The sequence below is a fragment of the Pseudopipra pipra genome, chromosome 14 (assembly GCF_036250125.1).
Source record: "Pseudopipra pipra isolate bDixPip1 chromosome 14, bDixPip1.hap1, whole genome shotgun sequence".
In the NCBI taxonomy this organism is placed as follows: Eukaryota; Metazoa; Chordata; class Aves; order Passeriformes; family Pipridae; genus Pseudopipra; species Pseudopipra pipra.
The window spans coordinates 796,347-817,969 of record NC_087562.1 but is presented as its reverse complement, the minus strand read 5'-3'; the positions used below and the strand labels follow the sequence as shown (position 1 = coordinate 817,969).

Sequence of the window (21,623 nt, the reverse complement as noted above, 5' to 3'; positions counted from 1 at the left end):
GCTGCTCTGTTCTCTGAGGTGCTCCTGAAATGCTACAAGACTTTCCAGCTACATTTTGCCTATAAGACCCATAGAATTTTTTATAATAATAATTCTAATTCCAGGCTATTTTTAGACAATAATGAGAAATACCCTGAGAGAAACTCCTAGCCTTAGTAATGGATAGTTCCATTACTGAATATGGCTCCAGTCACAAAATACTTCTGTAAATACAACCCTTGAGGATATTTGGGAAATGAGCGTGTCACAAACAAATGTACTTAACACTCTTCCTAGATAAAAAGAAGTGTTTTGCTGTGCCTTATTTTAACACAAAGTTCTTGATGTATTTACAGTGGGACAGTATTCAGGATCTACTGGGGCACCCTGTAGAGAAGCCAGTGGTACTTCACAGGTAAAAATCTCTCTTTATTTTGCTTAGCAGGGATTGAGCTGATAACAGAGGATGAGGAATAGTGTTTATTGCATTAGTTACTTTTGCACTACTTTGCTGGTTAAAGATTCAGGTGTTTTTGGCCACTAACCAGACCAGATAGCTACTCTCAGAGGAAATAAACTGCCATGCTGCATGACAGCATTTCCAAAATTCCTTTGAACTGCTAAAGCCAGAGAAGAGCTAAGCAGCATATAAAACAGTCTCTCTCTTTATAAGTAATAAATAGTGCAGAGGTTTTTTACTTTTTCTAGGCATTTCAACACTATATTGTTCAGCACAGTATATATGGATATGCTGGTATATATGATACCATGGTTGTTCCACAGTTATTTTAGGCTGCCTGAAAATACAATAGTCCTTAAATTTGCTCTGAATTGAGCTGGATATTGGGTTAAATGGGCATTTCTGTTTGCAGAGTTATCATTTTATGATGTGAAACCATGATTTTTGTCTCAGGACAAGTGTAAGCAATGGGTACTGTGAAAATGCTACAGCAGTTTCAAATAAACCAAACAATGTATTTTCATCTGACTTTCACAGGATTTTGATTTATTTTTTTCCCCTTAATCACTGTGCTCTTTGTTCCCCTTTACTCCTGTCTTATGCCAGTGAGATTAGAGCAGAAGCCATGTCAGTGAAGTAAAGGTGAGGTGAAATAGTGATGACACAGAGCCCTTCTAGTTTTTCCATCTGTGTTGTAGAGAGTAGTTCAACCAGAGAGCACTTTACTGAGCACATCTCAAATGGCTCAGAATGCAGTTTGAAAAACTGAGCAGTTTACAAGAAAGGACAAGAGGTAAATATTTTCTACGGGTTTTTTTGGCTGTAATCTAAAAGTCATTGCAGTCAACAGAAGTCTGCCATTGTCAATATATGATACAAAAATGTCAGAAATAGCTGAAAGGCAAGTGATCCATAGATCTTGAAAAATACTGTTTAGTAAAACTTGGTTTATTCTGTTTCAGCATCTTACAGGGTAATCTTTTTTTACATGCTCAAACCCATGGATTAATAGACAGTATATAGTAAATATAAATAATCGACTATATATGGTAAATACCTATGGTAGGGGCTGAGACATAAAGGGAAGGATCTTGCACAAAAAGTACGTGTAATAAGTTACATGGTGCTTCTGTCTTCCTGTGTGTCTATTTATTTTTAGGGTTCTTCCTGTTCAAGTGAAGTGCAAGAGAGTTTTCCTGTAGAGGTCACTAGTAGCTTTTTGATTACTTTCTCCCTGAGTATTAATAATGGCTCTGCCATCAAGCAGAGCTGTCCTCTGGCTCACTTGGAGTCTAGCAGTGGGATAATGTAGATTTACTTTCTTTTGATGAAAGCCATGATAAAGATGCTGTAATTTACCTTACATGACTGAGTAGTTCTTCTTCCCTGAGGGGTTTCTGATCCTCACACATCCATTTTTAAATTCTTCTTTTCCCCTCTCTCCTGCCCAGGTCATCATCTCCGAACAACACTAACCCATTTGGGTCAACGTTTTGCTTTGGACTGCAACGAATGATCTTTGAGGTTAGGAAAATACCTTTATTTTTGTCTGAGCAGGGGAGAGTGAAGAGTTTGCTGTTATTATGGGTGGCCTTTTACTCCCCGTTGTGATAAAAGCCAGTGCTTGGGAGTGGCCATATTTTTAGTGCCCACTGGCAGAAAGAGGAGACTTTCCAAGCTCTTCTCTGAGGTTGTACATTTGCATGTTAAAGCTGGAACTTTGTCACCTGGAACTCGTGCCAGCGGGAGGTACATGGCCGTGGCTCTGAGCAGTGGTGGAGCATGCTGGTGTTTAGCTGTGTCACAGAAATCCAGACACTGTTTTTGGGAACCAGCCAAGCGCTTGCTTTCTGGCGTTGGGATTCCTTTTTTCGGGCGGATCAGTTCCATATTCACCACTTTCACCCTTCTGGGTTTCTGTTCCCTGTACCAGTGCTTTTAACTCGCCCTTGTCCTGCTGTGCCCTTGCAGGTGATGCAGAATAATCACATAGCCTCTGTCACCCTGTACGGCCCCACGCGGCCCAGCAGCCAGCTGAGGACGTCGGACCTCCCCCAGTGAGCCTCCCCTGCAGAGTCAGCTAATCTCAATGCTACACAATTAGTACAGCGTGCCTTGATTTGCTGCCACTTATAATATGGAAAGCACGTTATGATTTATTTTTTTTTTCAATAAGCCTTTCCACCCAGGAGCGGTGTGGAGAGGGAATTCTCTCAACCCTTCATCATGGGGCATGGAACTGTTGCTGGAGGAAAGCAGCTTAGGTGCCTGTGCCGTCGTTTATTCCTCTCCGTTGCCCTCATCCTATGCAGCACAGACCTGAAGAGACTGTCCCCCCTTCTCAGCTGGCAGAAGGGGGAAATGGAAGAGGGGCACATAATGACTGCAAGAGTTAGAAGCACAAACTTTCTGAGCCTTGGAGCATCTGGAAGCAGGTATTGATTTTAGTCTGTTTGTGTTACTGTATTGATGTGGTGGTCACATTTTAAGAAAAACGTGTGTGTATATATATATAGATATAAACACATCGGTATTTCTGTGGCTTAGGACATTGTACCAAGTGTGACAAGGATGTATATATGTCCATGATTTCAGGCACCACATCTTTGTGTAACTTTAAACCAAGCAAGTAGCATGTGCATAATACTTGGTTGTAACATTTGCACTACATACACTTTAATTACTTGATAAATGTTTATCTTCACTGAGGAGCATCTGTGTACTGGGTGTGAGTGGGGTGTGATGGTTATTTAATGTACACTGCGCATAAAGCTTATTTATACAGTGGATCAGATTTATCCACCTTCCTGCACTAATATGTACTTGATATGCTGATACAATTTTTTTCTTTCATGGCTGGTTTACTAATTTTTTTCATACGCAGTTTCAAAAAAAAAAATAATTCTGGAAGAAGTTGTTTCTATGATTGAATTATGTTTTAGTGAAAAGATTTGATACAATTTTTCATACTAGTGAAAAATTTCACAAAGAAATAATGTTGCCTCATTTGCCTCTGTTGCAAAATCCTTTATTCCTACTCTGTTTCCTTAGAGAAAGAGGAGCTGTATATAATGGTATCTCAGACAGAAATCCCCGAGTTCTGCCATCACCAGGAAAACCTTTTCTGTAACTTCTGATGTGTGATTTTAATTTATGCCAAAGGTTTAGCCAAAGACATCCTTGTTGTAGTTCCACCATTTCTGTACATATATGCTAACTGCACACCCCACCCCAGCAGACAGGATAGAGGCTTCTTTCTAGTTGGGAGATGCTGCTCGCGACATTTTATCCCAGGAGGATACTTTAGGTTTCTAGTTCTCTTACCAGTCTTATTTGGGAGAAATAGATGGTCTGTCTTTGAAACAATGAACCCTTTTTAAAAATGGACAAGAGAAATGTATAATTTTATCCCATTTTTAATATTTTGGTGTCGCAACTTGTGATACATAGATGACAATTTTGTGAGTTTTACTATGTGTGTACAGATTTTTGTAAATATGACATTTTTGTAATTTTAACTCCATGTACAGTGTAATCCTGTATAGTTTATCAATGAATGAGAGATAGGAAATCGAATGTTAACTGAAGTTTTGGATCCTGGACCAGTAGCAGGGATAAATGTGTGTGTGTGTGAGATGTTCTTTGCCATTTAGTCTTCCTGTATACTGTGATACTCTAAACTGTTTTGCTAAAACAAACAAAAAAGCCCCATGGAAAATCTAATGGATAAGGAAAAAGTTACTGTTTACCTTTATCCCTAGGTGTCACTCCTGTTGAATCCCTGTTCAATCTGTGCTGTCTCCCGTGATCGTTGCTTGCTAAGAAAATTCTATGCCTCAACCTTCCTTTTTGTTTCCTCTCTAATTTTAATTTCATTTTACATAGCCCTTCTGTAAATTAAATGGAATAATAATGAGCATGTACACTGAAAGAAAAAATAAAAAGAGACTCTCAGTTACTGTTTTTGTGTTAAATACAGTTGCTGGGTGTTTTTGTAATAAAATCATGGATGTTCTTGCTTTTTTTTTTTCTTATCAAATAGTTCTTTTTATTTTACTGTCTTTCAGAGATCATATTTGAAGTACCTGACTAGTGTTGTTCCTCTATAGCCAATTCAGTGTGTTCTCCAAAGAAACAGTAACTAACAACTTGCAGTCTGTTTCCTGGCAGATCCATTAAAGTGTTTTATAAGTGTTGGCCTGAGGTGTGGAAGGTCGGTGTGACTTTGGGGGATGGCCCGGTGGGTTCTCACCGTGCTCACAAGGGCAGTTGTTCTGCTCCTGTCTGCTCTTGGGATCATGGGGATGGATGGAGTTTCCAGGAGTGTGAATGTTGCCCATTGGGAGGGAGGGAATGCCTGCAGTGACAGCAGCAAATGGGAATTCTCACCCTGTGTTCTCCTGCCCGAGGTGCTCCAGGAGAGCACGGGGAGTCTGCAGAGCCTGCAGGTGTAAGGACAGGGCGTAAGGAATGGGACTCCTGTTTCTGTTCCTCCACACTGGCTGTGTAATGCAGGGTACAGCACTTGGCCCTCCTCGCACATCCCTGGGTGCTGGAGTGTAAAATGACCTTGCTTAGTGCTTGGCTCAGTGTGCTCCTGCAGGATTTTGTGATCTCTGAATTGAGATGGTGGGCGTGCTTATTCTTGTTGCTAAAATATGACAGCAATCCTGATGCCGACTTCAATTAATTTTATTAATCCTTTTCTAATGAAGGCTCCACAAAAGCTGCAAGAGGAGATAAATCCTTGATGGGAATATTTGACTAATGGCTATGCAGATGCTGCCAAGATCCTTCTCTCAAGCATATTCAGTTGAAATTCTTCAGAAGAGTGAGGTCAGGCCTGCTGCTGTAACATGCACCCCAAGCCTTAGGGCAGGAGCAGCACCAAAGGTGTGTAACAACTCCTGGGACTCCCATCTTCACTTGTAATGCTCCCGTGTGTCCAAGTGACTAAAACAGTGCTCTCCTGACAACCCAGATTCTTCTCTAGGTCAGTCCCTTCATACTGAAAATTTCTCTGCACAGACAAAAAAATAAAAGGCAGCTTTGCCTGCTGGCTGCTGCTGGGCTGAGCACAAAGCCTTTGACTCTGGGGAGAGGCAGATCTGAAGGAGCACCCAGGGAGGTTGGAGCAGCTCCTCTGGGTTCCCTCACCCTTCCCTTGTGAATGCAGCTGTTCCCAGGTCACTCCTCTGAGATGTTTGCTCCTCTTTGGCCTGAACAAAGCCAAGCTCTTCCTGTGCTAAAGCATTAGGGAAGCTACTGAGGAGCAGCTAAGGACTTGCTGGCATGAAAAGTTTAGGAATGGGTGGAGGGGACTGATGGTGGTTTTGAAGCACCAGAAAGAAGAGAGCAAGGAGCAGGGAACAGAGGAACTCTGGGGAGAAGGTGAGGAAGGGAGTGTGACAAGGAGGAGGGGCTGGCACAAGGGAGTTTGTGTGACCCAGAAGGTGTTCTGTGCACAGGGCTGCTCAGGGTGCAGTGTGTGCCACCTCCAGCTCTGCCAGGGGATCATCACCTTCCCCTCCCAAGGAAATGAGGTTTGGGCTGCATCAGATCCCATCTCAGCAGGTGCCCTTGTCCCTTCTCAGAATTATGTGTGGTTTGATACAGATCCTGCATGTTGGCAACATGTGCATTGGTCCATCGTTTTGGTTTCATATGATAAAACTGTTTGATATAAAGTTAAGTACAATTGCATTTTTAATAAAACACACAGTGCATATTTTGATGTGTGCCTTCCTCCTTTGTAAAGAAATGAAGAGTTTATGTGTGTGTGTCTGCTTAACTTGAATATTGCACTATTTTCCACAGAATTTCATTTGTTTACACCTAATAAAACTGCCTTTCTTTTGGAGGTGAAGCTGACATTTCTTCCTGTGTTCTTCAGGCCTGCAAGCAGTCCCTGGGCTCCTGTGAAGACTACAGGCAGTGCTACATAGATCAGTGCTGCTGTGTAATACTAGAACCCTCTGTTCCCCAAAATGCAGTTCCTGTAGAGAAAACCCAATCTGCTGTTGCTGGGAGCTGTCACACTTGTAATTCTAAACAGATTTTTTTGCTGGAATAGTAATCAGGTGGTGTGTGAGAACTGATTCATGTGCTCATGATGGTTCATATTCCAGAGCTCCCATCAAACCTGTTTAAAACAATCTTTCCTGGGGCTCAGCATTCCGAGAAGATGGTGACTCATCGTTCCTGGGGGCTGGCTGGAGGTGAGGGGCCAGCTGGTGTTTTCCAAAGGGACATCCTGGGTGTTGCTGCCCACTTCACATGGGTTTCTACCTGTTGTTAGAGCCTGTTAGTCACTTCACTGCCAAGTTGGACTTGTGTGAGGTTTTGTGTTTGATGGCTCAAAGTGTATATTGAGAGTGAGCCTGCAGGTGTGAGTCAGTGTGGCTCTTCCTGGAGAGAAGTGCTGTGCCCAAGCCCTCAGTGCTTTCTTGCTTCAGAGTGTTTGGGCAAGGACCAAGTTGTCTGATTTGGCACAATTTCACATGGGCTGGTTGTGTTTCATAAGTCTTTGAGTTTGGAATAATTCTTGGTGTCATGCTGTAAGAAACATTATTCCATGCTAGTTACAGGTGGTCCTTTTCAACTTTTGCCCAATGAACACCTTTTTTTTTTCTTCTTCTTTTTTTTTTTTTTTTTTACTGTGAGTACACCAATGCAAAGCCTCCTCTGTGACTCTGTCACACATAACCTGACACAGCACATGGAGCCAAGTAAATGCCTCACTTTGTGTGCCTGGGGAGTTAAAGTACAAGTTAGTTCTGGTTGGTTCTTTTCATGTAAAGGTTCTTTTAGTGGCCCAGGATGTTTCAGAGAGAAGGTCGAAGCAAAACAGGGAGAAGTGAGTAGGAGTTAGTGAATCAGGGGGTTTTGTCACGGGCCATGGTGGAACCAGTTCAGAGTGAAAACTGCACCACGAAGGGATTTGGTTTTGCTGGGCTGTGTTACCTGGGGGGCTCGGGGGCAACTTAAATATATTCTTTACCTGTGTGAACTTTTGCTGTAAATAGTAAAGTCACTGTTTAAGTGTTCTGTCTGCCAAACCTTACATCCAGCGCTTTTGTGGTGTTTGCAGGGATGTCTGTTTTTCCAGCAGGCAAAATCATTCCTTCTCCTAATCTGGGAAAACCAAGTGCTCGAAACAGCAGGAAAGGTAAGCTGGAGTTTGCAGAGCAGGTCACTCACTGTGGTGTAAGACAGCATTGTAACAGTAACTTTTGTTCTGGACTGGTTGTAATGATTTCATGTAATCTTTTCTCTTTGATACACTAATGAATTCCCCTTTAAATGTTACTCCTTCAGTTATTTTAAAGTACTGCATATTGCAATTCTGGAAGCTGGTGTTAAATGCCTTAATGTTTCACACCTACACTAGATATTCCACTGAGTGCATAAGTTTCATGCCAGTATTATTATCCTTCAGAGAGACATTTAGTGTAAATACCAATCACAAAAACCCCTGCATGATTATGCAATGTGCAGTCTAATCAACTAAATAATCAAAACACTCTGATTCACTGTATTTTCACCTCTGCTCGTCTCTCCTAGAACTGCAGCCCTGAAATCCCGAGTTCACCCCACCCCTCACTGGTAGCTCTGTTGCACCCACAAGTATAGAGGCTGTGGAGGTCATTTCACCCCTTTCTTCTGCTCCCATGGCTACAGACACCATTTGTTTTAATATCATGCCTTGATTCCCACTCAGCTCAGTCAGCCCCTGGGACAAGGCTGTCACTGCAGACCTGTGTTATTTTGTACTTTTCCCCTGTTTTTAGCACAGGGCTTCTCAACAGATGGGCTGGGAAAGTGAGGGAGAGAGAGAGAGAGAAGATCCGTGAGCTGGGTTTGGATGGATTGGAGGGAGCATTGGGCTGGTCAGGAATGGTGGGGGAGCTGTTTCCCACTCTCGGAGAGACTCAGATGTGCTTCTTTGGGGTTTACTTTCCCCTCTCATGTCTCACTATGGTTTTCTTACTGACCATAAGCCTGGAAAGTAGTGACAAGTTGTATTTAAAAGTTCTACTGGTTTTTAACACTGTCCATGGAGTCAGTGGCATCGTTAAGAAATGTGGACATTTTCTGGGCTGCTGAGACCTGCAGCTCCAGCTGGAAGAGGTGCAGCCCAGGAGACTGGCAGTTCTTCAGGCTGGGCTCTGGGCTGGACTCTTTCTCTCTGATCTGATGGTCTTCCAGCACTCTCCAGGGAATGTTCCCCGTGCTAACATTCAGTGAGGGCTCTCGGAGCTGTTTGATTATTTTGTACTGTTTGAATTTGCAGTTGGGCTTTGCTTCCGAGAACCTGCTGCAGAGAGATGAATAATTAAACTGCAGACAGGAAGAACAAGATTTTACCACTCCATTGCTCAAGCCATCTTTGGCTTTCTGTTTGATGGTGCTGAGCCTGCAGTGGCTTGACTGACTGACGGATCTTGGCACTCACTGCCAGTTCCCGTGTCCAGAGACGCACTCGGAGGTGTTGAATGTGAGGTTCAAGCCAGCTCTGCTCGTCAGAGTGACCAAATCTGGCTACTTATGTACAGTAGGAATAAAACATGACTCTGTGTGGATCCCTGGGATTCAATAAAACCTACTGTACTTTATTAATTTCAGAAGTCTATGCCTGTCCTGAGAAAGTCTGCTTTGCTTTTTCTTGCTACTGGTGGAACCCACTTGGGATGTTTTTATGTTTTCTCATCATGGGTTAGTCGTGAAAAAAAATTGCCAAGCAAGGCTTTTTAGCAGACATGACTGGTGTGTTGAATTAGCCAGTTAATTAAAGCTACTCAGAATGTCACTCTGAAATGGATGGTTTTGTTTTTCTGAGGTGCATCAGAGAAGTCAGTAGAGGGTCCTTCCTGCCAGCTCTCATGCACACAGGATTTTCTGAAAAGACCCTCATCTTCTAGGAAACAATCTCCAGCTTGTGTGAAGTCCAAGATTTTTTGCCTGCTGCAGCAGTAAGTAGAATGTCATGAACTGCAGGGGCTGAGCCCTGTTCTCCAGCATCCCCAGAGCTCACACACAGGGCTGGGAACTTCCTGCTCAACTGCAGAAGCAAATGGGAACTTGAAGCCAGGTCAAACAGGCCATGCAGCAGAGGCTGGGGAACAAAAGCAGATGTATCTTTCCTTAACAGAGACTCGATTTAGTAATCACTGGATAAAAGAAATGAGCTGTTCCCCAGCCTGAGACAGTGGAGTAAACAGTTTGCTCTGGTCTGGGCTCTGCCAGCTCTCAGGGTATGTGCTGGCACAGACTGTGTCAACACAGATGTTGGGCAGCAACTTTGATCTGGGACAAAATGCACTCATTATTGCTGTGTTGTGGTAGATTGCAGATCTGAAGACAGTATAGAGGGAGGAGCCAATCTGTGCATCTCCAGGCTTAAAAGGAAGACCTTACTAAGGACTGCTGAACCTGAACAGCTGCCCTGTGGGAAATGGGAAGGTAAGCCATGTTTATTTTTCTGTCATTGCCATTAAATCAAGTCCAGCACAAGGAAAGACCAAGTTATCCGAAATAATGAATAATGTATTTTTCATGTTAATGTCTTCCTGAAGAATCCCTGTGGTATCAGTCTTACAACGTGTGTGCAGGTGTTCTTGACAGACTCACTCCAACATCCAGAGGCATGTCTGCATGCTGTCTTTTAATTATGGTATAAATAACCTCCAAAACTGTAAACTAATCACAGGTAATACATTCTTGTACAAGCTCACAAATACACAAGTATCACACGTGGTAGCAGACAGGGGCAAGGGTGACTTTCTCCCACCAGCAAGGCTCTGGCTTAGTTCCACTCCCTGCAGAGCTCCTTGTGCAGCTCACATGAGCATTTTGTGTTTCAGGATCACATCTTGAAAAGATCTCAAATGTAGGAATCTTTTGATTCCTATACAGCTGACCTCTCCTTGGAAATACATTACTGTAAGGCTTAAATTCATGGTGAAGATGAAGAAAATGTGAGACTGTTGCTAATAATGTCCCAGTGGGTACCAGCAGTGTCCCAGTGCTCCGTGGTGTGCACAGCTGGGACAAGCACTGAGCCTGAACTGCTGCCTGGGGGGAGGAAGGTTCTACACAGGGATGGAATGCAGCTGCTGCAGGCTCTGTTCAAGGGACAGCAGCTTCCTGGATGTTTATGACTGATAGTAATTTCCTCTGAAGCTGTGTTCATGTGGCACTGGGGCTTCTCTGATGGATAGGAGTTGTTTTTTTTTAAAGGGAAAAAACTGCAAAAGAACTAACAAACACAGTATCAAAGGTTAATTCAGGCTCTTTGCCCCATGAATTTAGTAGCTTTTTAACCCTGATTTAGAGGAATTTACTTCTGCTCTGATGTCTAAAGAAAGGATATTCTTTTAAGGTAGTCTACTGTTGGAAAAAACAAAATGCAAAGTATTCACTATTCTTTGAAAAAGCATGTAATCCAGTGTTCTTGCCTGATGCTTAAAATAGTTAAGAAGTTACTGACTGGACCTTGGAAATCCCAGCAGAAAGATTGCTCTGTGGGTTTGATTTCTTGCAGTAAATTTAGACGGGCTTTTATTCTGAAGCCCTTTGGTCTGAAAAGTACTTTTCCCCTTCACGACTCCCACAGCAGCATGAAAAGTCTTGGCTGCTCTTTGCAGCTGCCTGTGTGCCAAGCAAGAGGTCTAGAGAAAGCAGCCCAGTCCATTGACAAGTTGTTCTTTGGTCTGAAGCAGCTCCCAGATGTGACGCAAGCAGCAGCTCTGTGTGGTTTTACCCTTAAAAGCAAAGGCCAGAGGATCTCTGGAGTCAAACCTTCTGAAGATGTGGATCAGCTGGTGAGAGCAATCAAAAACTGCTGGATGACTTTTGAGTTTTCACTGAATGTCAGTCAGCACAGTGCAGAGAGCCTGAGCTCAGGGAAGTGTCAAAAACTGGCCCTCTGAGTGCTGAGTGTGTCAGTGGAGCAGGTATTTGAGCAGAGGAGTGCTGGGAGTAACAGAAGATCAAGGCTTAGAGGGATCAGCTCAAAGTTCTTGTCCTTCTTTAGAGGCCCTTTGGAAGTCTGTTCCTTCCCAGTTATCTGTGTACCTGTCCTGTGCTCAGCCAGCCTCAGCACCCAGTTTGATTCCTTGTAATCCAGCCAGTCTGCACCATACAGGCCCCATTTCAGCAGCTCCCAGTTGTTCTCCCAAGGCCTCCAGAAAAGCAGCCAGGCAGCAGTGATTCCAGCTGAGCCCACGCTGAGGTGACCTGATTTCCTTTGCCCTCATTACTGTGTGGTCGTTTGTCAATGAGTCCAAGTCAAGTAGCAAGCTGACAATGATCCCTGTGCTCCCTGGTGTCTGTGCTCTTACCTTGTATCTTCTTTCATTTCTCACGTTTCTAACAATGCTGAAAAACCTCCAAGGACTGCATTTTTCAATGTCCTTTTACACAGTGTCCTGCTAAGCACTAGTATAATCCTAATAAATAATAATAAATTACATATATTGCTATGATTATTTGGACTCATTAATAGAGGAGGACCCACATGACATGTATGTGCAAATGTGGAATTTGGGCAAATTCCTGCAGTTGTTTGCTGTGTTCTCTTAACAATAAGATGTGCTAAAATACTTGTGCAGTTGGTTTGTCGGGCTGCACCAGCTCCAGGTTCCCTTTCTCAGCTGGTTTGCTGCGTGTTTGTGCTGCAGTCTGCCTGCATCATCTCAGGGGTGATGTTTGTGCTGTAGTTTGAGCTTTCTTTTTCCACTGGAAAGGCTTTTTCACTTGCTTCTTCTGAGTGCAGGAGAGACGTGGGCTGTGGAGCAGGTTCCACATCAGCCAGACCTCGGCGACTTTCAGACTGTGAACTACCATGAGGTCCTTGTAAAAACAGGGGTCGAAGGTCTGCAGGTGTGGGGCAGCAGAAGGCTTGACGATGCCAAAGGTCTTGAATCCTTCATGCAAAATGGGCTTGAGGTTGATTCTCTGTAAGCACATGCCCAAGAAGACGTCGTCGATGGGGAAGAGTTCCACCTCCCTGCAGGCCCTCGAGAGCCTCCTCATGGTGCGGCTGGAGAGCAGGAACCCTCCTCCCCCCGCGTAGGCCGGGTAGATGCTGAGCCCGTACATGGTCTCTGGGATGTAGTATTTGCTCTTCTGGACGCGGATGGGACGGGCGTTGTAGATGATGTCCCCAACAAAGAGGTCCTCAGTGGGGTCGTGTCTCTTGAGGAAATCAACGATGTTCTCAATGTTGACAAAAACGTCGGCGTCACCTTTAAAAATGAATTTGACGTCGTGGCAGAACTCGGCAGCCCAGCTCAGGAAGTGGATCTCCTTCAGGGTCAGGTTGAAGAAAGTGTCCATGAAGTCCCAGAGCAGAATGTCCCGGTATGTCTGACTCTCCTGGTGGATCAGGGTCTCCCACGTGGCCAGCACTGTCCTGTTCTTTGGTGTTCCCAGGAGGAACACTCGCTGGATCTGCTCCCCGTTCACCAAACCCTCCCTGCCCCAAGTTTTCCGGACGATCTCGCGCCTGTCAAAGTCTTCAACCACCGATTTGATGGCAATGAGCAGGAAAGGCCCCCCAGGTGTTTTCCGGCATTTCCTGGGCTGGTTGATGAGGAGGTTGAAGTTCCTCTTGTCCTTGTTGAGGAGATAGTGCTGGAAGTTGAAGGCAGAATCAGTCGGCGGGGGGGGAGTTGTAGCTTGGACCCTGTTCTTGGCCACTTCTGCTCGTCTAATGACAGGGGTAACTTGGGGTCTGGGTGCTGTTGCCTCTGCTGGCATCAGTCTCTGAGGTGCTCGGGGATCTGAGGATACTTTTGGGGTTGCTGGAGGCTTCTTCTGTGTTGGCTCCTTGTTTCCTGCCCGGACTAAATATTCCAGCTGGGAGTAGAGTAAAGAGCAAAGTGCTACCAGCAGGAGGAGGGTGCAGATCACATCCCCTTTGAGGCGAACTCTCATTGTCTCTGTGGTGTTCCTGGACTGCTAAAAGCCTTGTTTGAGCTGCCTGGCACCAATGTCCATCTGTAAATAAACAGAGGGTGTCAGCAGCAGGGATTTGGCAGGTCTGGGGCATGCAGGAAAGACTAACTGACAGATCATTTAAAAAAACCAGCAGCCAAGTGTGTTTTACTCAGACAAGCACTGAGACACCTTGAGGAACTTGCCCATGGGGTTGCAAACCTGACCCTGAGCCTGGCACTCCAGCTCTGTGACCTGGTTAGTTCAGTCATCATTCATCCTGAAAACCACTCTCTAAGCACCACCCAAAATCAGCCCTTCCTCCTGCATCCCTTGCTGCTGAACACGTTTTGCTGTTCCAGAGATTTCCCTGCTTTGGGAAAAGCAGGATGGAAAAGGATGAACGGTGCCATTCTTCCATAAGTCATTACTTTTTTCTTTTTCCCCCAGCTTTGTAACTGTTACTTGCTGCTTTTACCCTTTTTGACTCAAGACAGGGAGGCCCAGAGCTGAGGGGCAGACTCTCCAGTGGCAGTGTGTTGCTGGTGTTTCCCTGCATACAGAGCCAGCTCTTGTTGAACCTACAGTGATTTATATTCAAAATGAATACATCAGGCATGCTCTGGAATGCACACAGGGCGCTTTTCCTGCCAGTAATCTTTATAAAATATTAAACCATTATAAATAACTTCCATTAATAAGGTTAGAAGGGGCCACAGGTGTTCTTCCTCTGCCACATCACCCTAAGCAAGAGGTGGGGAAATAAATCCCAATATGCAGAAGCAAGACAGAGCCTGGGGTCAGGAACGTTTTGTTCACGTACGATAGATGGGGCTGCCCTGTGAAACACAAGATATTCCTCACTTACCCTCTTCCTGGGGATCTTCTGTCTTACTCCATCAGTTCTTCAACTGCAAACAGAAAATAACAAGGGAAGAGCAGTAAGAAGGCAGCAAGGAGCAGGTAACCAGCTCAGGGAGGCAGCTGGCCAGGCGTGGGCAGCAGCACAGGCAGGTTCTGTCCCCAGTGCAGGAGCAGCCAAAGCTGAGCTGTGCAGAGGGCAGAGACAGTCACAGTCCCTTCAGTCCTCAGCAAGGAGCAGTTCCTGAGTTTAGCTCCACCCAAAGGTTTTCCCCCAAGTGCATGTAAGTGTTTTATACCCCCCTGACAGTGTGTGACACTCACACGTGGCACCTGCGGGATCTGGGCAACATTTCAAGACTTAGAGGAACCAAAATGATGACACTGGTTGGTTTCTTGGCCAGCCCCTTTAACACTGTTAGATGGACATTACTCAGACCTCATCATTTTAATATTGTGCTTTTTCATTACTGGTTAACTGCTTCTCTGAGTTATGTTGAAATAGAGAGGATTTCATCCTCATATGCTATCACCTGTCTTTTTCTCAAGTGCAGCTCCAAAATGTTTATTGACCTCATCTGCTTTGTCTCCGTTGTTTCTGAAACCTTTATTTTGGCAAACAGCAGGTCTGTGCCTTGGTGTAAGGCTCTGGTGCATTTAAAGTCACTTCTTCCTCGTCCTGATGACAATGGTTTTTTCTTCAGGCCTTGTTTCTTGCCTTTTTCTGGCCTCTCTTAGAGACCACTGGGGTTTTCTTCTTTTGTTGGCTCTTTTCCCTGTACCTTTCACTCCTCTCCCAGCCTGGGCAGATGTTTTAACTGGCACAGCTTTGATTCTAATAGCAGGAGTGTAGAATTTCCTCAGACCTCTTGTAAATTGTTGTTAAAATATTTAGACTATTCAGGATCTGTTTTCTGTTTATGTTCTTTCTGGCACATGACTTGGCTGATAACTATTTTCAGCCTCATGAAGCAGTCCCTGTGACACGTAGAGGATGTGTTTGCATTTCACATCTGTCACATGCAACCCCCCCCCGGCAGGTCCTGGTTACTCCAACATGTCCCAGTCCTGCACTAAATCTTCCTGGTTAAGATGTGGTTCCCAGCAGGCTTTCCCTCATGTCGCCTTCAATAATTTTCCAGAAGTTCTGGGGACATGAAGGGATGGTCTCACTGCACCCAGGATGTGCCACTGAGCTGGATCTGCTGAGGAGAAGGAGTCTGTCCTCCTTTGGCCTAATCACAAGCAAGAGTTTTTGCTGGGTGCTACTGAGATACCTATAATAGGGATCCTGTCTCAAAAAGTTCATAAGAACTAAAAGTGAGGTATCTTTGGTCCTTGTGTTGTGCTGGAAGGAGCTGCACTGAGGTGCTGTGCAGCTCTGTGTGTGTGGTTTCTGAAGCCAGTGGGAGATGCACATCCCCAGTGGGATAGATCCTGACTGCACTGGGCTGGTCGTGTCTCCCCTTGAGCTCCTTGTGCAGTCCCATCTCTTCTCTCACAGCAATAGCAAATTTATTTTTTCTTTTCTATAGAAAAGTCTGATCTTATTTCAGCTGCCAGACTCCAGATGGTAATTAAGGAGCTGGATGAAAGTCCTGGCTCTTTCCTGTGTTTAATTTTATTGTCAAGGGTTTGGAATAAATTGTGTGTGTCATGAAACTCGTAATTTCCATGGCTTACAGATTTATCCTGCCAGTATCTCAGACTCTGGCAATAAATGCCCTTGGAAAAGCCAAGAAAAACCCTGAATTGTTACAAGCCTGGGCTGATAGCCCGGATTTTCTTCTGTGTATTCATTTATTGAAAGTAAAGGATCTGAAATGGTGATTTCCATGCTGAAATAAAACAGTTCAGTGCTCAATACAGACATCTCATTTTCAAATGAAGTTGCCAGCCCTTGAAGTGATTCCTTGATCTAATTATATGGATTTTCCAGTCTTTGTTAGATATTTCTTCCTTTGGAAGGAAATACCCTCGGTTATTACACAGGTGTAAGCTCTATCCATGGATGGCAGTGTGGGAAAAGCTGTCCTGTTCTGGAATACAGAGGGACTGATGATTCTGGCCAGTGCTCTGGTATGTCCTAAAGCCAGAAAGATTATTCATCCATCTTGACACCAGGGGAAAAAAATTACAGGGCTATTGAAGTGAGCAGGAAATACTTGATGCCAAACTAAAGGGGTGTGAGCACAGCAGAGCATTTCTGAGCACAGCATATCCCTGAGTATATCCCTGAGGATCTGCATCCAAGGCAGAGGCACCTCTGCTTCCTTGTGGGGCATCTCCATCCAGCTTGTGAAGCTGGGCTGGGCTCCCAGGCTGCTGCATCCCTTGGGGCCTCAGGGGACATGGGCTCAGCTGCCAGCACTGCCTCCCGTGTCCTCTGGGCTTGGAAAGGCAGGCAGTTGTCCCTCTGTGGCTGCCTGGGGATGGATGCAGAGGGATCCTGGGTCTGACTGGGACAGTGCAGTTTGTCCCCCCAGGACAGCAGGGTCCTGGGGAGGGAGGGGGCTGTGAGCCCCAGTGATGTGAGAGGGCTGAGCTGGGCAGGGGGAGCAGGCTGACAGGTCCCATGTCCAGGAGGAGCCCATAAATAAGGAATGTGCTGCAAGAGCCAAGTGGGGCACAGCCTGCGTGGCCCAAGAGGCTACAAAAGGCTGGAAAGCTGGAAGTGGCCAGAGCTGGGCATGGCACCCTGGTGAGCATCCAGGCAGGAATCCGACCTGCACTGCTGCACGCTCGGGCAGAAGGCCCAGTCCTCTGCCTGGTTTTCATTTATGTGAGAGGAGGATTCTGAAATATGGCCAAGAACAGCTGCAATAAAAGCAGTTAAATGATGATTTAAAACAAAAATTCCTAATCCTTCTTTCCCAGTTGAATGACGTGAAGCCTTGAGCTCATCCTGGAAATCTCCTTCCCTTGCATCACTCATCACCCCTCCAGCACTTGGCACTTCTGTTCAGGGCCAAGGTGGGAAAAAGTCTCTGGATGCTGTCCTCGAATTCAGTCGAGAATGGTGATTCTGGCACGTTGCTTTGTGCCTTGAAGAGCAGTTATTTGACCCACCCAACCTGGGGACAAGCAGCTGTGACAGTGAGGTGAGCTGAAAATGGGGTTACACCGAGCCAGGGGGTCCCAAACTGGCACCACGCTCTGCTGGCCACTCCCAGCCTGGCTCTGGGCACATCCATCCCACAGGCACGCCCTGGCTGTCCCTGGTCAGCTCTGCCCAGCTCCACCTGGAGTGTTCTGGCTCCCTCCTGACCTGGAGCTGCCCCTGGTGGGTTTGGGCTGGGCAGCAGAGGGGCCATGCACTGTGTGGCCATGCAGCACGTGGGGCTGGGCCTGCTGGTGGAGGTGTCTCACCTGCTTCTCTCTAAAGTGATCTAAAGAACACATGTGGGATCCAGCAGTGATGGGTTTGAGGAGATTTTTTTTGTAATCATCAGGGAAGCTTGTAAAATTCTGGTTGGTGGGGTGCTCTGGGGCAATGCTTCAGGTTTGGGGTGTTTGTTTTCATTTCATGTGGGTTGAATGCTTTTCATGAGAACAAAGCCATGTGGTAACACCCAGGGCTGGATACTGAGACCTGCCTGGGCTCTGGCCTGCAAGGGGAGAGGTCTGAGTGCATGTCTCCCTCCTGCCTTGTTTCCAGTAGTTTTTCCATCCTCATTCCCTCAGCAAGAGCAAAGCAAATTCCCAGGACTCTCCTCACCTTGTGCTGCTGTTCCTCTGCCTCAGGAGGAGTCCTGACAGTGTTCAAGGAACAATAATGCCTAGGCCCATCCTGCAGCTGGACCTGTGTAAAATAGATGTGTTCAGATGAGCTTCATCCCCCCAGACCAGGATGCTGGCACCAAAAAGCCTGCCCTGCCTGAAGCCCTGCAGGGAGGCTGCATTTTCCCACTGACTTTCCCTTGGTCCCATCTTCTGAGCCCCTGAGGGCTGGCAGAGTGTTTGACTTCTGTGTCTGCACCAGCTTAGTTTAGATGTCTTGCTGAACACACAGACATGAGAAGCACTCTGTTTTGGGTAAGGATCACTGGTTTTGCTCTCTTCAAGCTGCCATCCTTCCCTTACCCTTCTACAGAAATCTGAAGGGCAAAGGCCAAGGCTTCAAGCTCTCAGCTGAGTTACCCTGGTTTGGGTCTTGTGGTGGCAAAACTTCATTTTTGCACCTGGGCTCTGGGGTACCCACAGAGAAATGTGTCAGCTCCCAGCACCGGGTTTGTTCTGCCCCCCACACAAAAACATGCATGAAACAACTTGGCTTTAACCATTTAAGATGTGTTAGAAGCATTTAAAGGGGAGAAATAGCTGTGTGTGTTGGAGCAGGGGAAGAAGCTGTCTTCCATTTCTGTGTTTGGGTGTCATGTAATGGGTTTTATTCCTGCCTGGTTTCTTTTTTTGTTTCTTTGTTTTGGCACACCCCCTTGGCAAAGTCAATAACCTCCTCAAAGTTACTGCTTTAAGTGGCTTTGGTGCCAGACAACTCCTCTTTGCATTTCAGGGTGTTTGTGAAGAGGTCTCATTTGGAGTTACAGGATCACAAAGTGATGCTGATTGATTGGATCCTCTGCACTAGAAGACAGAGGAGGCCGAAATACAGAGATGCCCCTGGGTACACTGGTTAATGCAAAGCCCTAAAAAATGGAGTAACCAAAACATCTGCTGTGCTGCCTGACCAGAACAAAGCTCATCTCATTCAGCTGCTTAGAAGTTCTGAAGTCTATAAACAAAGCAAGAGCAGGCTGTAGGATTTAATTAGCTGAATGTCTTGAGAGCTATCCCAGGAGGTGGGGATGAAGCAGAGCCCAAGGAACACAGCACAGAGGGGCAGAGGTTCAGTGCCCAGCTGCACACCAGGTTCTGTCACACACTGGGACAGTGCCACAGTGGCAGCACTGTGCCATCACTGCTGCTCTTACTTGCTGTTGCAGCACCTGGAGGCAAAAGCTCTGTTGGGTCAAATGCTGCAGAAGCAGGTAACAAAAATGCAGGCCCCGCTCCAAAGACAATTTCCAACTTCCCTATCAGAGCTGCTTTTCAGACTTTTTTTGTTTTTCCAGGCCAGAGCAAATGAATGGATGAAATCCATGCTGTTACAGGACAGGGGGCCCTATTTATCTGCTTGCCCCAGTCCTTAAATACGTGGTTTGCTCAGCTTCCCAGCTGGCTGGGCCCATTTTATTGCAGTCTCTCCTGCTGGCACTGCCAGCCCTGCCCTCACAGTGCCAGTCACAGTCAGGTAACCCCCTGCAAACGGCCACTGCTGTCACCTCCTCTTACTCTCCACCCCACCTTTATGGAGTGTACAAACTTAAATGCAGAGGAACTGCAGAGCTGCTGTGTGAAGGCAGCAGTTGGATGCTGAGATGTCTGTTTTCACATACAGGGGTCCCAGGAAGGAACTTGCAGTGTCCCCACTGTGGTGCCCTGGCAGAAGGAGGTTGGGATCCTGCTGGCCCTGGGCAGAACCAGCTCCTGCCCGACAGTCCCCAGGACCTCTGGGCAATGCTGCTCCTGTCACCCTGCTCACCCGGGGTAAGTCCTGGCGTACACGTGGCACACTTTGGGGGCTGCAGCTCTGCTGGATTTAAGCAGTGCCTGATGTTTTGTGGCCCTTTCAGGGCAGGATGAGCCATTGTGGCAGTGCCTGGGCAGGATGAGCTGCTGCCCAGCAAACAGGGAAAACTGCGGCTCCTCCTGAGCACCACGGCTCTAACACTGCTCAGCTGCCTGCAGGGTAGGAGAAGGTAACACACCATCCCCTTCTGCAGGCTCAGCAGCCTCGAGAGGTGTTTCCCTAAGTTCAGACACAGTCTGGTGTGCTGGTAACGTGATTTTCAGAATTACAGAGAGCTCAGCTCACAGCTGAGTGCTCTGGGGAGATGGGCCCCTCCTGAGCAGCCAAGCACAGGGTGAGGAACCTGCCCTCTCTCTTCCAAACATTCATTTTTCTTGGCCCCAGGAGGAGAATAAAGCCTTGCAGGCTTGTGAAGGGGTAAGAAACAGTCCCACTGAAACAACCACCTTCCTTTCCCAGCCCTCCCCAGGCCATAGCATTTGCTGCCTCTTCAGCTCACAGACCCTCTTCTGATCTGATAAATAATTTCCCTGACGTGCCCCAAGCCCCAGCAATCACAGTGCATTAGCATGGATGTATTATTACACCCAGACACAAATGGGAAAGGGAGCAAGTGCTGGTGAACCCCCCTAATCTCAATAATTTTATCAGAATCTGCCCAAAAGCTATTTAAAAATGTGATCGGTGACTGCCCATTTCACAGGGATTGAATTGTTTTCTTTCTATCTTTGTGACACTCGAGAGGTTGGAAATTCCTGTGTTTTGCTCAAACATGGGAAAGATTCGTGTCCTTTTACTGATGAGGAATGGCTTGTAAATGTAACGTGCCACCACTGGAACGTGTTATTGCTTGAGAGGAAACCCAGTCTGAGAGCACTGGAGGCACTGTGCAGAGAAACCCCAAGCTTCTGTAAAAACAACTGAAAAGTTCTTTGGAAGGTACAGTGTAAAGCAGATGTATGAGGCTGGAGGCTGCGTGTTCAGAGCCTCAGCCGACCCTGCCGTGTTACCCAGCACGGCTCCGGCTGCTGCACGTACAGCATGGCAAGAGCTAAAAGGCAACCAAAAAAAGAGCCGCGGGCTGGAGGCAAAGGGAAGCAGCGAGGACAGTCTGCAGGTCCCCCCGCTCGCTGCACAGCTCCCCCAGCCCACCCCGATGGACACACACAGGTACTCACAGCCCGTTCCATAGCGCCGATCCGTCCCCGCCGTGTCCGGGCAGCGCCTGCCAGGGCGGCACATCTGGACAGTCAGTGCGGGACATCCCGCGCCCTCAGCGCAGCCCGGGAGCTCCGGGAGCTGGGAGCGGAGCTCCGGGAGCTGGGAGCGGAGCTCGGGGAGCTGGGAGCGGAGCTCCGGGAGCTGGGACCGCTCTCTGTTCCGCTCTCCGTTCGCTCGGGCCGTTCTGGGGCGGCCCCGAATCGCCCCCGCCCGGCCGGGCCGGGCCGCCTGTGCCGGGGCCGCTCCCGGAGCCGCTCCCGAGCCTCCCGCGCTCGGTGCCGGCAGCGAGGGAGGAGCAGCGGCCCCGGGGCAGGAGCTGGGCCCGGTCCAGGCCCGGACACGTGATGGGAGCGGGGCCGGGCCGGGCCGGGGGTGTCCCTCAGCCCCGACAGAAGGTGCGGCGCCTTTTTCTTTTTTTTCCCGTAACTTTTTTTTCCAATAGGAAACGCGCTAATTTTTTTCCCCCTGACTTTCTTCTTTTCGTTCTGCAGTTTGGGGTTTTTTGTTTGTTTAGTTTTTAATCCCCTTGTGAGTATTTACCTCTGCAAGGAGTCAAACTGAAAAACTGAGGTT

At 46.9% G+C, this 21,623-nt stretch overlaps 2 protein-coding genes across 5 annotated transcripts in view; one reads left to right on the top strand and one right to left on the bottom strand.

Annotated features, from left to right (window-relative positions):
* The window catches only part of PHAF1 (phagosome assembly factor 1), a 33,607-nt gene extending 29,014 nt beyond the window's left edge, over positions 1–4,593 (top strand). The window contains exons 15-18 of one of the 3 annotated variants that reach the window (XR_010434234.1): positions 336–394; positions 1,891–1,963; positions 2,411–2,874; positions 4,507–4,593. Coding sequence is in view for 1 of the 3 variants with exons in the window: in XM_064670633.1 (XP_064526703.1) it covers positions 336–394; positions 1,891–1,963; positions 2,411–2,500 (222 nt within the window). In the remaining 2 variants the exon portion in view is untranslated. Of the gene's footprint in view, positions 1–335; positions 395–1,890; positions 1,964–2,410; positions 4,443–4,506 lie in introns of those variants that run through there. The other 2 variants (XR_010434233.1, XM_064670633.1) reach the window with 2 other exon arrangements.
* Positions 3,828–21,365, bottom strand: B3GNT9 (UDP-GlcNAc:betaGal beta-1,3-N-acetylglucosaminyltransferase 9). 2 transcript variants are annotated; one of them, XM_064670635.1, is made up of 3 exons: positions 21,008–21,365; positions 14,247–14,289; positions 3,828–13,441 (listed from the first exon to the last, which is right to left on the bottom strand). In XM_064670635.1, exon 3 carries the CDS (start codon positions 13,376–13,378, stop codon positions 12,131–12,133), a length of 1,248 nt encoding a protein of 415 aa, XP_064526705.1. In that variant the 5' UTR covers positions 13,379–13,441; positions 14,247–14,289; positions 21,008–21,365; the 3' UTR covers positions 3,828–12,130. The 2 variants fall into 2 exon arrangements, with proteins under 2 accessions (XP_064526705.1, XP_064526704.1); XM_064670634.1 differs by lacking the exon at positions 21,008–21,365 and adding an exon at positions 17,958–18,244.
* Positions 21,366–21,623: the final 258 nt, after the last annotated feature.